This window comes from Anolis sagrei, chromosome X, assembly GCF_037176765.1.
Source record: "Anolis sagrei isolate rAnoSag1 chromosome X, rAnoSag1.mat, whole genome shotgun sequence".
Classification (NCBI taxonomy): domain Eukaryota; kingdom Metazoa; phylum Chordata; class Lepidosauria; order Squamata; family Dactyloidae; genus Anolis; species Anolis sagrei.
The window spans coordinates 97,537,099-97,553,259 of NC_090034.1; the positions used below are offsets into that span (position 1 = coordinate 97,537,099).

Genomic DNA, 16,161 nt, shown 5'->3' on the forward strand with positions numbered 1-16,161 from the left:
TTGTTTGGAAAGGAAAAAGACCAAGAATCAATTATGTGAACTTAATAGATAAGAAAACAAGAGGAGGATTGGGATTTCCCGATCTGAAGACTTATCATGAGGCCTGCGCACTGTCCTGGATCAGGGATTGGATGACCTTAGACAAAGAGAAGTGCCTAAACTTAGAAGGTTATGACTTAAGAGTGGGATGGCACGCGTATATATGGTATAATAGAGAGGTGAAGGAGAAAAATTTCGGTAACCATTTCGTGCGAGCCTCCCTACTACGGACATGGATGAGGTATAAAGCTCTTTTTTATAAGACAACACCATTATGGATCTCAGCAATGGAGGCGCATCAAAGAAGACTACTAGGATGGAGGACATGGCCAAGATACAAGGATATATTGGTGAAGGGAACAACAGACATGAAACCATTTGAGCAATTAAAGACTTTATTTAGCAATATAACTTGGTTAAATTACCTACAAATTAAAGATTATTTTAAACAAGACCAAAAAATAGGCTTCGATTGGAATGAGAATACATGGGATAGAATACTAAAAACACAAAGGAAAACGGTTACAATATTATATAATAAATTGCTCCAGTGGATGACAGAAACAGAACAAGTGAAAACCTCTATGATTAAATGGGCAGAAAATATAAGAAGGCCCATCCACTTTGGGGAATGGGAAAGGATATGGAATAAAAAATTGAAATATACATATGCTATGGATTTAAAAGAAAATTGGTATAAAATGTTTTATAGGTGGTATTTAACTCCGAGTAGACTGAGTCATATGTATCAAAATATATCAGATAAGTGCTGGAAATGTAGTGAGCAAGTAGGCACTTTCTACCACATGTGGTGGACGTGTAAAGAAACAACAAAGTTCTGGTCTATTATCCATGAGGAATTACAAAAAATATTAAAGAAAAGTTTTAAGAAGAAACCGGAATATTACCTTCTGGGATTTACAGATGATGATTGTAAATTGGACGAGAAAGAAGATAAATTATTTACTTACTGCACAACGGCGGCTAGGATGGTTTTTGCCAAATATTGGAAGAATGGTGAGGTCCCGAGTATTGAAGACTGGTGGAAGAAAATTAAAGAAATAAGAGACATGGACGAACTAACTTTTTTGTTGAGAAGAAATGAAGGAAGAGTTTTGAGGAGGACAGATTGGTCCCTGATATATGACTATGAGAAGAAAGCTGAAAAAACAATGGGATAAGAATAGATAATTAAGGTGAAGAAATATTTTGAAAAGATCCTGAGGTTGGAGTGGAAGTCATTTTAGACTAGTTTGAGTAGTTAGTTTGTATGTATTAGATGTTAGTTAGATATGTTGGGTTTTTTTGTTTTTTTTTCTGTGTGTACCTATCCTTTTCCTACTGATCTATCTTCTTGTTTTTTGTTCCCCCTCTTTCCTTGTGTGGATTGTGAAAAACTTAATAAAAATCATTTAAAAAAAAAATAAACACTGGGACATCCTAAATACTGTTAACATTTCTAATAGGCTTGTGTATAGATGCGGAGTGGTTGGTTCCCTTCGGCCTATCTGGTTTGTTCAGCTTGGCTTGACGGCCATTACAATAAGGGTCCAGTCGTCACATTTTTTCCGTCCGTTGTGATAACATATGGTTTATTCCACACCATCACTCAAACAATCATATAAAGTATAATCTTTCTTGGAGTCAACATTTTTCACCCTGTTTTTTCTGAAATGGTTACAATGACTTTGGTATTGATTGAGAAGTATCTGATCAATTATCAAAATTCTAGATAAAGTAGGTGTCTGAAAGTAAATTCTGTTTATTATTCCTTCCCATTTGTGCTCCATTCTTAAATTTGCTATAAATGTATGTTCATTCAGTATTTAAAAGGTTTTGCCCACATTTGTATCTAAACTGTCTTTCAGTAGACACGAGAGACAGTCATTGGTTCTAATGTGAGTTGCTGCTTTGAACAGCAAAACCAACCAGGCCATTTTCCAGATTATTTTGGGAAAAGATCACCTGAAGAATTAGAATCAGGGAATTGTAGAGCTGGAAAAGATCCCAATTGATGCAGCACAAACTGCAGTGCAGGAAGACGCAATCTAACCCAGTGTTTCTCAACCTGGGGTTTGGGACCCCTGAGGCGGTCATGAGGGGGTTTCAGAGGGGTCGCCAAAGAGCATAAGAGAACATATATTTCTGATGGTCTTAAGAATCCCTTTGGCAGAGAAAGCTGAAGATCTCTCCACCTGTCCTTCTCTTCCTTTTTGGAAACAGATAGCAAATCCTCCCATCAAAAGCCCTCTTCCTCCTCTCTGGATGTAGGTGAACTACAACTCCAAAACTCAAGGTCAATGCCCACCAAACCCTTCCAGTATTTTCTGTTCATCATGGGGGTCCTGTGTAGGAAGTTTGGCCCAATTCTATTGTTAGTGGGGTTCGGAATGCTCTTTGATTATACATAAACTATAAATTCCAGCAACTACTACTCCCAAATGTCAAAGTTTATTTTCCCCAAATTCCACCAGTGTTCACATGTGGGCATATTGAGTATGGAAGTGTGGACTTAGGGCCCTTCTACACAGCCCTATATCTCAGAATATCAAGGCAGAAAATCCCACATTATCTGAGTGTGGACTCAGATAACACAGTTCAAAGCAGATATTGTGGGATTTTCTGCCTTGGTATTCTGGGATATAGGGCTGTGTGGAATGGCCCTCAGATAACCAAGTTCAAAGTAGATGTTGTGGATTGTCTGCCTTGATGTTCTGGGTTATATGGCTGTGTGGAAGGACCCACAGTATACAGCAGATAGCAAGGTTCATTTTCCCCAAACTCCACCAGTGTCCACATTTGGGCATATTGAGTATCCATGTCAAGTTTGATCCATAATGGTTTGAATCCACAGTCCCTAGATGTAGGTGAACTACAACTCCAAAACTCAAGGTCAATGCCCACCAAACCCTTGCTGGTCATGGGACTTCTGTGTGCCAAGTTTGGTTCAATTCCATCATTGATGGAGTTCAGAGTGCTCTTTGATTGTATGTGAACTATACATCTCAGCAACTACAACTCCCAAATGACAAAATCAATCCCCCCAACTCCACTAATATTCAAATTTGGGCATATCGGGTATTTGTGCCAAATTTGGTTCAGTGAATGAAAATACATCCTGCATATTAGATATTTATATGAAGATTCATAACAGTGGCAAAATTACAGTTATGAAGTAGCAACGAAAATAATTTTATAATGGGGGTCACCACAACATGAGGAACTGTATTAAGAGGTCGCAACACTGTATTAAGAGGTCACCTCTAGAACATGGCCATATAGCCCGAAAAAACCCACAAGAACTGAGTGATTCCAGCCATGAAAGCCTTCGACAATACATTGAACATTAGGAAGGTTGAGAAACACTGATCTAACCAGTCTAGACTAATGGCCATTCATCCTCTATTTAAAAACCTCTAAATAATAGGACTCTACAATACTAAAAGGATAGATCATGAGAACTATCCAATTGAGCCATGTTTAGCAGGACAATTGAAACCGCAGTTCCATTTACTACAGTGCATAGCCTGCAGTAGAGGGAGATAAGGCACAACCCAGAAGGTTTTGTAATGCTTAAAACAATGCGAAAACACTGGTTGTGAATAGTTCTCAAGAAAAATGGCCAGGGGATAGGTTACTACCAACGTTGTTGAAAGACCTTTCCTGCCATAAACCTCAAGATGGAAAATGGCAGTAAATAAATAAATAAATATCAGCGCGGCACCAAACACAACTGGTAGACAGGAGGAATTTTTGAGAAGCCGCTGAGTTGCGGAGAGATGTCAATGTCCTTTGGGTCCAGAGACGATTTCACAAAGAAGTTTTGCAGGATGGTAGTGAAATACAAGAAGAGCTCCATGCGGGCCATGGATTCTGCTACACAGACACGTTTTCCTGGGGACAGAAGAAGAAAAGTCAGACAAAGGCCACCAGGTCAGGAAAATGGCTGTTATGCAGGATGAATGGGAAGGCATCAGCATTTATGGGTCATGCAAAAAGAAGGACCTCCCATTAAACTTCTGAATTTGAAAAATGTTTGCAATCAGACTTCAGAGCCAAACTGTTGAGGAACAAAAAGCAAATAGAACATGGCAAAGAATCCTACCGGAGGAGAATGGCACAAAGGCATCATTCTTCTTAAAGTGTCCCTCTTCATCCAGAAAGTGCTGAGGGTTAAATATCTCAGGGTCACTGAAGTATTTGGGGTCATGCAAAGCAGAGCCAAGAAAGGTAATGATATTGGTGTCCTGGAAAAACAGAAGACAGAGAAGTGAATTGTCCATGATGGAGTGATGGATGAAAGTGATGAAGATCTCACAGATGTATCCCCATTTTCTCCCTCCCACTGCATACAAACCACTTGAGTCTACCTTGGGAAGGAGGTAGCCCCGTAACTCTGTGTCTTCAGTCACCTTGCGAGGCAATGCTACAGGGAGGATATCTACCAGCCTTTGGATCTCATGAATGACAGCATTTGTGTAGGGCATGTTCATCCTGTCTTTGACAGCAGGGACGCGGTTGCGACCGACAACACGATCAATTTCTTGGTGGACTTTCTCTGTGAAGATGTTGAGAAAATATGTCCAGGAGAACAATCAGTGGAATAGATGATATACAAGCCAGAGAAGGGTGTTATATTGGAAGTTTGCTTTAGGACTGGCCTGCAAAACTTATGGTTCTCCAGGTGTTTGAGACTCAAACTCAAGATCGGATACCTGTACTTTTTTTCGCATTCATTGGAACCCAGAAAACTGCATTATACAGCCATTGTCTGCCTTTTCAACAACCTGCTAGACAACCAAAAGAACCTGTTCCATTGGTTGTTTTTCATAGAATCATAAAATCACAGAGTTGGAAGAGACCTGATGGGCCATCCAGTCCAACCCCCTGCCAAGAAGCCAGAATATTGCATTCAAAGCAACCCTGACAGATGGCCATCCAGCCTCTGTTTAAAAGCTTCCAAAGAAGGAGCCTCCACCACACTCCAGGGCAGAGAGTTCCACTGTTGAACGGCTCTCACAGTCAGGAAGTTTTTCCTCACATTCAGATGGAACCATGTTTGCCTCTCAACTGACACTGTAAAATTCAGCATCATTTTTTCAATTCAGTCTATATTCAGTCATTTGTGGTGCATCTTGAAAAACCTGCCTTGAGTCGCCGTATGGTTGTGGGCAGTGTATCTCTGCTACAGGAGTGTACAGTATCATGCTTATAATACAGTACAGATATAGTACTTCTGTTTATGCTTATAATATATATGCTTTACAATATCTATACCTATATAAATGCTCTGTGCATAATGAGTACCTTAAAAACAAAAGAACCAATGAACAAAATCACACCAAATTTGGCAACAAAATGTCTCAGCACACAAGGAGTGACCATCACTCAAAACATTATGATTTTGTCATTTGGGAGTTGTAGTTACTAGGATTTATAGTTCACCTATAATCAAAGAGCATTTTGAACTCCACCAATGATGGAATTGAACCAAACTGGACACACAGGACTCCCCTGACCAACAGAAAACACTAGAAGGGTTTGGTGGGCATTGACCTTGGGTTTTGGAGTTGTAGTTCACCTACATCCAGAGATCACTGTGGACTCAAACAATGATGGATCTGGATGAAACTTGACAGGAATACTCAATATGCCCAAATATAAACACAGGTGGAGTTTAAGGGAAATAGACCTTGACATTTGGGAGTTGTAGTTACTGGGATTTATAGTTCACCTACAATCAAAGAGCATTCTGAACCCCACCAATGACAGAATTGGGACAAACTTCTCACACAGAACCCCCCATGACCATCAGAAAATACTTAAGGCCACCCAGTCCAACTCCCTTCACCAGGGCAAGAAAACGTACTCAAAGCTCTCCTGACAAAGCCATCCAGCCATAGATATAGATAGATAAATATTCACACACACACACACACAATGATAGATGTAAAAGGGACCCCTAAACAAGGTCAATTATATGTTGCATGTTCCAGAGTAGGCCAACCGGACAATCTCTACATCAACACAAGCATAAAGAAATTAAATATATTAGAAACCAACACTTTCTCTTTACTTTATTTTTCAGATCACCAGACTGGGCCACAGCAACGCGTGGCAGGGGACAGCTAGTATATTATAATATATGTATGGGTGCAATATATGAGTGTGGATAGAGATATAATATGAAACAATTACTTGGGTTAGGGCTGCACAACACCTCTCCTATAGAAATGTCTAGATCCTGCAGCCCACTTCTATAGCCACCTTCTTCCAAAACTTGACCATAGAGAAAAACAAAAGAATCTAGAGAAAACATGATATGCAAGCCCATGAGTAATCAAATGCACAAAAATAAAACCTGGAAAGGTTGAGGATAATTTGTATAAGAATATATTGAATATCAACCCTCCATTGTTTTCCGAGGACAAGCAATATTGTATATTCAGGGTGACATGATGAAGGAAGAGATCCTGGTAACTTTCATGTGTGAGTTGCTGGAAAGAATGCACTAACTGTGGCACAGTTGACTAGAAGTCAGCTGCATTAAATCACCACTGACCGAACGGTCATAAGTTTGAAGCCACCCCGGGTTGGTGTAAGCTCCTGACCATTTGTCTAGCTTGCTGTTGACCTTTGCAACGTGAAAGACAGTTGCAGCTGTCAAGTAGGAAATTTAGGCACCGCTTATGTGGGGAGGCTAATTTAACCAATTTATGATGCCATTAAAAAAATCTCCAGAAGCAGGCAAAAGAATGAGGAAGTGGACCGTGAAACGACAAATCCCCCGGTGGCCAAAATTCAATCATACCCTCATAGGCTTAAATTGCCTATGTGTTTGTCTATATATGTTGTGTGTCTATGGCATTGAATGCTTGCCAGGTATTTGTGCACTGTAATCCACCCTGAGTCCCCTGTGGGGTGAGAAGGGCAGAAAATAAATACGGTAAATAAATACTACAAATACTAAAAATAAATAAATAAATTTTATACTGTTGTTATTTGCCATTAGCTATTTCTATACATGCTAAACTATTATTGCAACATCAAAATGCAGGCAGGGTTTGATTTGGGTTAAAATGTGTATTGCCCTTGAATTTGCCCACTTTCATACCTTCTACTTCTGGGTATTTCATCATCAAGAGGAATCCATATCTCAGGGTAGAGCTGACAGTCTCTGTCCCAGCAATGAACAAGTTGAGAGTTATGAGGATCAAGTTACTCATTGTGAAGTCAGTGGAAGAGTTTCCCTTTTCCTTCAAGGGAATAAAGAAAGAACTTATGTTCAATTAGCAAATAGATGGCAGAAGATATTTTTTCTGGGGGCCCATCCACACTGCGTGTTAAAAATGCGCGTGCTTTCTGGGGTGAGTGTCCAGACGTTCTCCCGAGACTAGCTCGGGAGAACGTCTGGAGGCCCTACCTCCAGGCCCGTAGCCAGGATTTCGTTTTGGGTGTGTGTGTGTGTGTGTGTGTGAATTTTTTTTAGGGAGGGTTCGGGGGGGGGGGGGTGAGTTTTGGGAAGGGGGGGGGCTGAGTCTGAGTGAAAGAGGGTCTAGCCTAGCAAACCTTTTGTATTATTACCCCAATACCCCCATGCATATGGGATATATTGAGTATAGTGATCAGATCATGATATGAATAAACATAACAGTTTAAATAATGCATCAGTAGGCCTTTTCACGAACCACCATGAGAATTTCAGGGGGGGGGGGGCTGAAGCCCTTCAAGCCCCCCCTGCCTACATGCCTGCCTACCTCCCTCCCCCAAAGCCCCCAGACCCCTTAGAGAAGTAAGCAATAAAAACCTCCATTACAGGCTTATTCAGCCAGTAAACTGTGGGAATGGTGTCTGGACTGTAGTCCAGACACCGGAAATAGTGGGTTTATCCTGCACCTTCCAAGAAGGTGCAGAATAAATACACTAATTAATTCACTACAAACCAGGGTTTTCCTGGTTTGTAGCAAATTAATTTGGGACTGTCCAGAACATTGTCTGGACAGCCCCTCCTTTATTGTCGTAGATACTGAAATAAAGGTACTGTCTGGACAGGCCCTAGTTAACTTCCACTTTAACGTTACATCTTATTTCCTTCAGTGTCAGAAAATACCTTCTCCATCTCAATAAGGAAGTAATCAATAAAATCTCTTGGGTTCTTGGGATCTAAGGTCTCTTGATTGACTTTGATTCTCTCAGCAATGAAGGTGTTCAGCTCCTCCAAGAGGTTGTAGATACGCTTGTGTCCTCCAGGCAAGTATTGCATGATGCCAGAATACATATCATACAGCTAGAATGAAGAACAACAGTTACTGCTTTTATCATCCATTAACAGCATAAAAATGATGATGATAATAAAAATAAAAAATAAAAATAATAACTTTATTTTTATACCCTGCCTCCATTTTCCTGAAGGGACTCAAGGCGGCTTACAAAGGGACATGCCCAACAAAACAGGTTAAAATAAGCATCAAAGAACAATCAGTATCAAGCATCAATAAACATAAAAACAGACAACATTATAAAAACAATTAAAAGCAATATCATAGCTGAGCAAAAAGTGCTGGGTTTGGTTCATAATCACCAAGTGCAATGAATACTATGTAGTGCCAGGGAAAGTGCGACGATCGGAAGGCTGGGCTAGGAGGCTAATGTCCTTAGACTATTAAAGTGTTAGAAGTGCCAGAAAGGGACCATGTAAAAGTGCAGGAGCTGGATAGGTCAGGAAATTCTGTGGTGAACTGCCTAATCAAAGGCACAACGGAACAGTCAAGTTTTTAATTCCTTGTGGAAAACAGAGAGAGTGGGAGCCTATCGGATCTCCTTGGGCAGAGTGCTGACCTGAGGCAAATAAAGTGAGTGAGAGAAGGCCCTGCCAGGAACTCACTTTCCCAGCAGCACTTTGTGTGGTGCAGGCATTGAAGTAGCCTTTGCGCTTCCTCTCGGGGCATGATGGAAGTTGAGGTTTCTCTTTCTGTGTGTTTCTCACATTTCTTTCTCAGCCAATCAGAGGCCTGGTTGACTGTGTCCATTCTCCTCACCTCTCGTGGTGTGCTCAGGTTGGGACTTCAATTCCCAGACCCCCCTCCCTTTGTGTGTGTTTTTAAAAATGTTATGGTAAAAACTTCAAAAAGATTCCCAAAAATCAATGGATTGGGGAAACGTTCTGAAACTTACTTATTTATTATGTATACATAAAATACATTAAAATACAATCATATAATTACATAAGGCCAAGTCATCAGAATGAAATCACAATTCATCACTATCTGTCCGTGTGGTCAAGAGTTATTGACTCACTCATCGGATGCTAAATTCCAGAGCCAAGTTTTCACCAGCTTTCTAAAAGTCAGGAGAGAAGGGGCAGTTCTAATCTCCAGTGGGAGACAGTTCCAGAGCCGAGGGGCCACCACCGAGAAGGCCCTGTCCCTCGTCCCCACCAGACGCGATTGCGAGGGTGGTGGGACCGAGAGCAGGGCCCCTCCAGAAGATCTTAATAACCTTGATGGTTCATAGGGGAGAATCTGTTCGGACAGGTAAATTGGGCCGGAGCCGTTTAGGGCTTTATAGGTCAGGACCAGCACTTTGAATTGTGCTCGGAAACTGACTGGCAGCCAGTGGAGCTGATGTAACAGAGGAGTAGTATGCTCCCTGTACCCCGCTCCTGTTAGTAGTCTGGCTGCCGCTCGTTGAACTAGTTGTAGCTTCCGGGCAGTCTTCAAAGGCAACCCCACGTAGAGAGCGTTGCAATAGTCTATACGGGATGTAACCAGAGCGTGGACCACCGTGGCCAGATCTTGACAGGCTTGCAATCGTAAATGTGTCCTACAACTGACACAAGTTTCATCCTGATAGGCCTAAAATGATGGAGAAAAAAACTCTAAAATTTCTCCATTGTTACCAATGGACCGAATCCTACTGGACTGAAAACAGTACCCTCCTTTTGATTTTGGGAATTGATTTTGGAACAGGGGGCAGCCAAAAATGGGACTGAAAACAGCACCTTTTTGTTGAGTCACAGTGACCATTTTGTTGAGACATGTTCTCAATATGTTGCCATAACTTTTCTCGTCATGTATGAGAAAAGATATTTTGTTTATCGTCCTCTGTAGAAGCAGAGCTTTTCATTGTGGGACACCTTGCTCCAGTATTTCAAAGGAGTGATTCCTTCTTTAAGGTGTGCCTTTTTACCTGTGCCCAGGGGGTGCTCATCTCATAATAGATTTTGTTCATCGTCCTCAACATGGAGAGAAAGGTCTTGTCTTCATACTCAAAACGTCTGCCAAAGACAATGGAGCAAGCAATGTTGGAAGTTGTGCAGCTGAGAAGGAAGGTGGGGTCAAAGGGCAGACCTAAAAAAGCACAAAAGAGAGAGCCATCACTGGCTGTCACCTTTGCTGGCCAGATCCTGGCTAGAAAGCCACCAATATTATTTTCTCAAGTGAATGGGAAAAGCCAGACAAGTTTAATACCAACTTTGGGTTTTTCTTAATTTCTCCAGCAGGTACTGTGCTTCTTCCTGGATCCGCTCTTCAATGGAGCACTTCCCCATCCCCAAATTCTTCAATGTGATGAGAGAGAAGTGACGGAGCTTCTTCCAGGACTCCCCATTGGAGAAAGTCATTCCTGGAGGCAGAGATATTGACACTTTTTTAAGGCTACGGTCCTCCCTGCGAGGCAAGAACCTCCCCAGATAGAATAGTAAAGCAGTGTTGATGGAGGTGGGATAGGGTCCCTCCCACTGAGTCCCATAAATTTTAGTCCCAATTGTTGTTGAGCCACTGCATCTTCCTCCCTTATTAACATGTGAAATCCCCTAAGGATTTATTGTGATAGCATTCCTCAGCCACTCCATTGCTGGCATACAACACCACCTACAGGGATGGCCCTTTAAAAACAAATGATGATGGAAATGATGATAGTTGTAGTAATGGAAAGTCAATGGCAGTCTAATGATTTCATCCATTAGATGTCCAGAAGATCTGAGAAGATTTGGGTAGAAGATGTTCTTATTTCTCATACAGCTCTGGAAACACAACCGGATCCTTATCTGACATTCCCTCTCCCTCATTTTGCCCTATGGGAAGGGTACTATCACAGCACAACAATGAGACCTGGAGTGTGACAGGGGCCCATAGCCTGACAATGAAGGGTCTTGGCCTTTTTTAGGAAGTCACAAGAGATCCAGTTGACTCACCTGAACCTTTGAAGGTCTGGTCTAAGATTGCCACCTCTCCCCTCCCACAGAACTGGTCACCATGGTCCACCAGAGCTTCCTTCAGTACCTCATGTCCACAAAGAACCACAACTCGGCGGGGACCCAGGTACAATGTGAATATTGGGCCATATTTGTCCTTCAGCTGCAGGAGATGGACAATACCAGAAAAATGATAAATGTGAGGTGGGTGAGAAATAAGCAGAATTTTATATAAATTGCACACAGTGATAACAACACAGACTAAGTGGATGGAGAAACCAGAGGTGTACCCAAGGCAAAGGCAAAGGCAAAGGTAAAGATAAAGGTAAAGGTAAAGGTAAAGGTAAAGGTTTTCCCCTGATATTAAGTCCAGTCATGTCCGACTCTGAGGGTTGGTGCTCATCTCCATTTCTAAGCCGAAGAGCCAGCGTTGTTTGTAGACACCTCCAAGGTCATGTGGCTGGCATGACTGCATGGAGCGCCGTTACCTTTCTGCTGGAATGGTACCTATTGATCTACTCAAATTGCATGTTTTCAAACTGCTAGGTTGACAGAAGCTGGGGCTGACAGCGGGAGCTCACGCTGCTCCCCGGATTCGAATCTGTGACCTTTCGGTCAGCAACTTCAGTAGCTCAAGGTCACTATGGGAGGAAGAATTGGGAATAAAAACAGGAGAAAGGAATTGGGAAAAATTATGGAGAGCAAGACAACTCAAGAATTTATTAATAGGATAAAAGAAAATTACTACAAGATGGTATGGAAATTGTACCTGACACCAACAAAGATACACAATGTGGATAAGGGTTGTTCAGAAAAATGTTGGAGGGGTTGCCAAGAAAGGGGTACATATATCCACATGTGGTGGCAATGCAAATATGCACATAGGTTCTGGGGGAAAGTTATAGTAGAAATAGAAAGTATTATGAAGAAAATTTATTTTCTATTATTTTCTATTTCTATTTATAATACATATGAATGGAAGGAAAATGAAAAGGATCTGATAATGATGTTGTTAATGGCTGCAAGGCTACTAATAGTAAAATATTGGAAAGGAGAGGTGGAAATTAAGATAGAAGAATGGTACAAGGAAATTTGGAAATTAGCAATAAATGATAAATTAACATGCAATCTAAAGGTTAAAAAAGGCCTAAGGAAGGATAATGATTTTGAAAATATATGGAAAATATTTATTGGGGAAAACATCAAGGAAAGAAACCAACCCTGACCAGAAGAAACGAGGCTCTGGTGGGAGCATAAAGAAAAGAACTCTGGAGATGGGGAGCACAAGGGATAGTACAACTGGGGAAAGGAGAAGAAGTAATTATATGAATTATAGAGATTTTTTTTTGTAATGAAATGAATATAAATGCAATAAAAATTACAAAAAAAACAACCCCAAGTTCAGCAGCTCAGTGCTTTAACCCACTGCATCACGGAGGGCTCCTTGGGTACCCAAACTGTATGTTTAAAAGATTGGACAAAGTTTTAAAATGCTGCAATTCTTTCTGATGACTGAAGGAAAAAATTAGCTGAGAGAATAAGATTCTTACAGGGCGGGGGCAAGATCCTCATTTTGCCTCTTGTAGCTACACCACCTGAGACAGCCTATCCATCTCCTTAATAATAATATCACATGGGGTTCTCCAGTAACAGGTTGAGAATCCAGGATAAGCAAAGAAAAATTCCGATCCACACGTAAGTTTTTAGGGCTTCTGTAGAGCAAATAAGGCTAGAGGGAGAAAAGAATAGACTTCAACCGAAGCTGTGGACTTCCCAGAGGAATCCAATTAACCATTGGACACTGGACTAGATGTGCTCTTGGGTTTTCTCATAGTGTTCTAATAGTGAAGCCATATCAAGAAGTAAACTGAAGAATGGGAACTCTCAAAAACTAAACATGCAGATTCTCCAATCCCACTTTTTCTCAGCAGAAATGATACAACTCACCGCTATGAACGACTTGGGAAGATCCTTGGGGTTCAGTTGTAGTAAGTTGCCAAAGAAAGGCAGGGGCACTGGCCCAGGTGGAAACCTCCCCTCCTTGTACCTCCACTTCCATGCAGAGACAAGGACCAGGAAAATGCCCAACAAGATGCTCAGCACCCATCCAAGCTCCATGCTGAATAGTCTGGGAGTTCAACTGGATGCCTGTCTTGGCGCACACATGGAGCTCCTACAACCAAAACCAGTCTGCTTGACCTCTTGTGTAGAAGAAAAACTAGTTTTTTGATATCTTCACCCTTAGGCTGACCGGAATACACTTGACTCTGTGTTGAAAATGAATGTTGCAGAGTCAAAGAGATTTTTTTCTGCCTCAGGTCTAAACACCTAAAAGGTCCTGTCTGATTTTGAAAGCTAATAGAAAACCCTATGGAATTTGTGAGGTCACCATAAGTCAACAGGAGACTTGAAGGCACAGTCTCTCTCTCTCTCTCACACACACACAGAACTGATGCAAATACAAGGCCTTTCCACACAGCCATATAACTCAGAATATCAAGGCAGAAAATCCCACAATATCTGCTTTTTTGTTTGCTATAGTGATAGAATTATTTGCAAATGCCATTAGAATCATAGAATCATAGAATTGGAAGAGACCTCATGGGCCATCCAGTCCAGCCCCCTGCCAAGAAACAGGAAAATTGCATTCACAGCACCCCTGACAGAAGTCCATCCAGTCTCTGTTTAAAAGCCTTCAAAGAAGGAGCCTCCACCACACTCTGGGACAGAGAGTTCCACTGCTGAACAGCTCTCACAGTCAGGAAGTTCTTCCTAATGTTCACATGGAATCTCCTTTCTTGTAGTTTGAAGCCATTGTTCCGCATCCTAGTCTCCAGGGCAAACAAGCTAAACAAGCTTGCTCCCTCTTCCCTATTACCTCCTCTCACATATTATACATGGCTGTCATGTCTCCTCTCAGCCTTCTCTTCTTCAGGCTAAACATGGCTAGCTCTTTAAGCTGCTCCTCATAGGGCTTGTTCTCCAGACCCTTGATCATTTTAGTCACCCTTCTCTGGACACATTCCAGCTTGTCGACATTTCCCAAAGATAAGAACTTATAATGGGTAGGAATAAAGGAAAAGCAGAAGGTGAGCTTATTTGCAGATGATACATTGTTATGATTTGAAAATATGGTAGGTAATATGGATAGGATAAAGCAGGGGTCCTCAAACTTTTTAAACAGAGGTCCAGGTCACAGTCTCTCAAACTGTTGAAGGGCCGGATTATAATTTGAAAAAATCATGAATGAATTCCTGTATCTTATTTGTAGTGCAAAAAATACTTAAAATAATACAATAATTAAAATGAAGAACAATTTAAACAAATATAAACTTATTAGTATTTAAATGGAAAGTATGGGCCTGCTTTTGGCTGATGAGATGGATTGTTGTTGTTGTTGTTGTTGTGTACTTTCAAGTCATTTCAGACTTAGGTTGACCCTGAGCGAGGGCTGAGTAAATGACCTTGGAGGGCCGTTTCCGGCCTTAATTTGAAGACCCCTGGGATAAAGGATCATTTAGAGATATTTGGGAAAACAACGGGTTTACAAGTAAATTGGAATAAATAAAATCATGTTATTTAATTATACAAAGAAAGGAGAAAATATAGAATACAGTAATATGGGAATTCGTATTAAGAATAAATTAAAATACCTGGGATTAATTATAACAAAGGGCTTAAAAGAAATGGAAGAGGTAAAAGGAGTCGCAGTGATGAAAGTAGTTTAAAAAACTGGAAAAAATGACTATGAAAATATTCATTTATCTTGGTTTGGAAAAAAAGCATTAGTAAAAATGAAAATACTTTTGAGGATAAATTTCATATTTGGGATGCTGCCGCTTCAGATTACAGAAGAAGAGCTAAATGGATGGCAACAAATGATAAATAAATACTGTAATGGTAGTAAAAGAAATACTGGGTTGTTGTAGGTTTTTCGGGCTGTATGGTCATGTTCTAGAAGCATTCTCTCCTGACGTTTCTGAGGATGCCTGCCATAGATGCAGGTGAAACATCAGGCGAGAATGCTTCTAGAACATGGCCGTACAGCCTGAAAAACCTACAACAACCCAGTGATTCCAGCCATGAAAGCCTTCAACAATACAGTAAAAATAACCCAGAATATCAAGGCAAGAAATCCCACAATATCTGCATTGCACTGGGATATATGGCAGTGTGGACTCAGATAACTCAGTTCAAAGCAGATGTTGTGGGATTTCCTACCTTGATATTCTAGGTTATATGGCTGTGTGGTAGGGCCCTTAGAAGCTAAGATGGATCTGGTCAGGTCAGTACTTATAGGGTAGACTACCAAGGAATACCAGGTGATGTAGGCTCTATTTCAGAGGAAGGAATTGATAAAACCATCTCAGTATTAACAAAAGCATACAGAATTCCATTTGCAGGCAGAAGGTGATCAATAGCTAGCTTCACAACACAATAATAATAATAATAATAATAATAATACTTTATTTATATTCTGCCCTTCTTACCTCGAAGGGGACACAGGACAAATCACAGTGCACATACACAGTGAACATTAAATGCCGTGTTATATAGACAATATAGAGACAGACAAAACAGAAGGAGGTGTGTTGTTGTTTCATCACAATACCCAGCTTTTTGGTGGCATTGATGGTTGGGCTTGAATCCAGCCACAAGGGGTGCTGTTGCTCCATCCTCTATGACAAAGAGCCATCAGGACTTCCTCCTTCCTTTTGGTCACTGGACATTTTCTGATCTTCTTTCTTTGTGGCATTGTAAAACACCTCCCACACTTTTAGCGGTCCTTAATTTCTCTAATTACAGCTAAAGCTGTTTTTGAACTGCTTAGGTAAACAGTAAGCTGGACTGACAGCAGGTTACGCCAACCCAGGGCTTCAAACTTGCAACCTTTTGGTTGATAGATCTTATAATTGCTGTTGACTTAC

The 16,161-nt window shown here is 41.0% G+C and overlaps 2 protein-coding genes across 2 annotated transcripts in view; one reads left to right on the forward strand and one right to left on the reverse strand.

The window, feature by feature from the left end:
- The window catches only part of LOC137094912 (rho-related GTP-binding protein RhoU-like), a 277,821-nt gene extending 266,269 nt beyond the window's left edge, over positions 1-11,552 (forward strand). The window contains exon 4 of the transcript XR_010908740.1: positions 11,541-11,552. The gene's annotated coding sequence lies outside the window, so the exon portion shown is untranslated. The remainder of the gene's footprint in view (positions 1-11,540) is intronic.
- Positions 1,626-13,354, reverse strand: LOC137094913 (cytochrome P450 2G1-like). Its single transcript, XM_067460898.1, has 9 exons — positions 13,181-13,354; positions 11,234-11,396; positions 10,513-10,662; positions 10,228-10,388; positions 8,150-8,326; positions 7,154-7,295; positions 4,410-4,597; positions 4,145-4,286; positions 1,626-3,933 (listed from the first exon to the last, which is right to left on the reverse strand). Exons 1-9 carry the CDS (start codon positions 13,349-13,351, stop codon positions 3,752-3,754), a joined length of 1,476 nt encoding a protein of 491 aa, XP_067316999.1. The 5' UTR covers positions 13,352-13,354; the 3' UTR covers positions 1,626-3,751.
- Between the last annotated feature and the right edge of the window lie 2,807 nt (positions 13,355-16,161).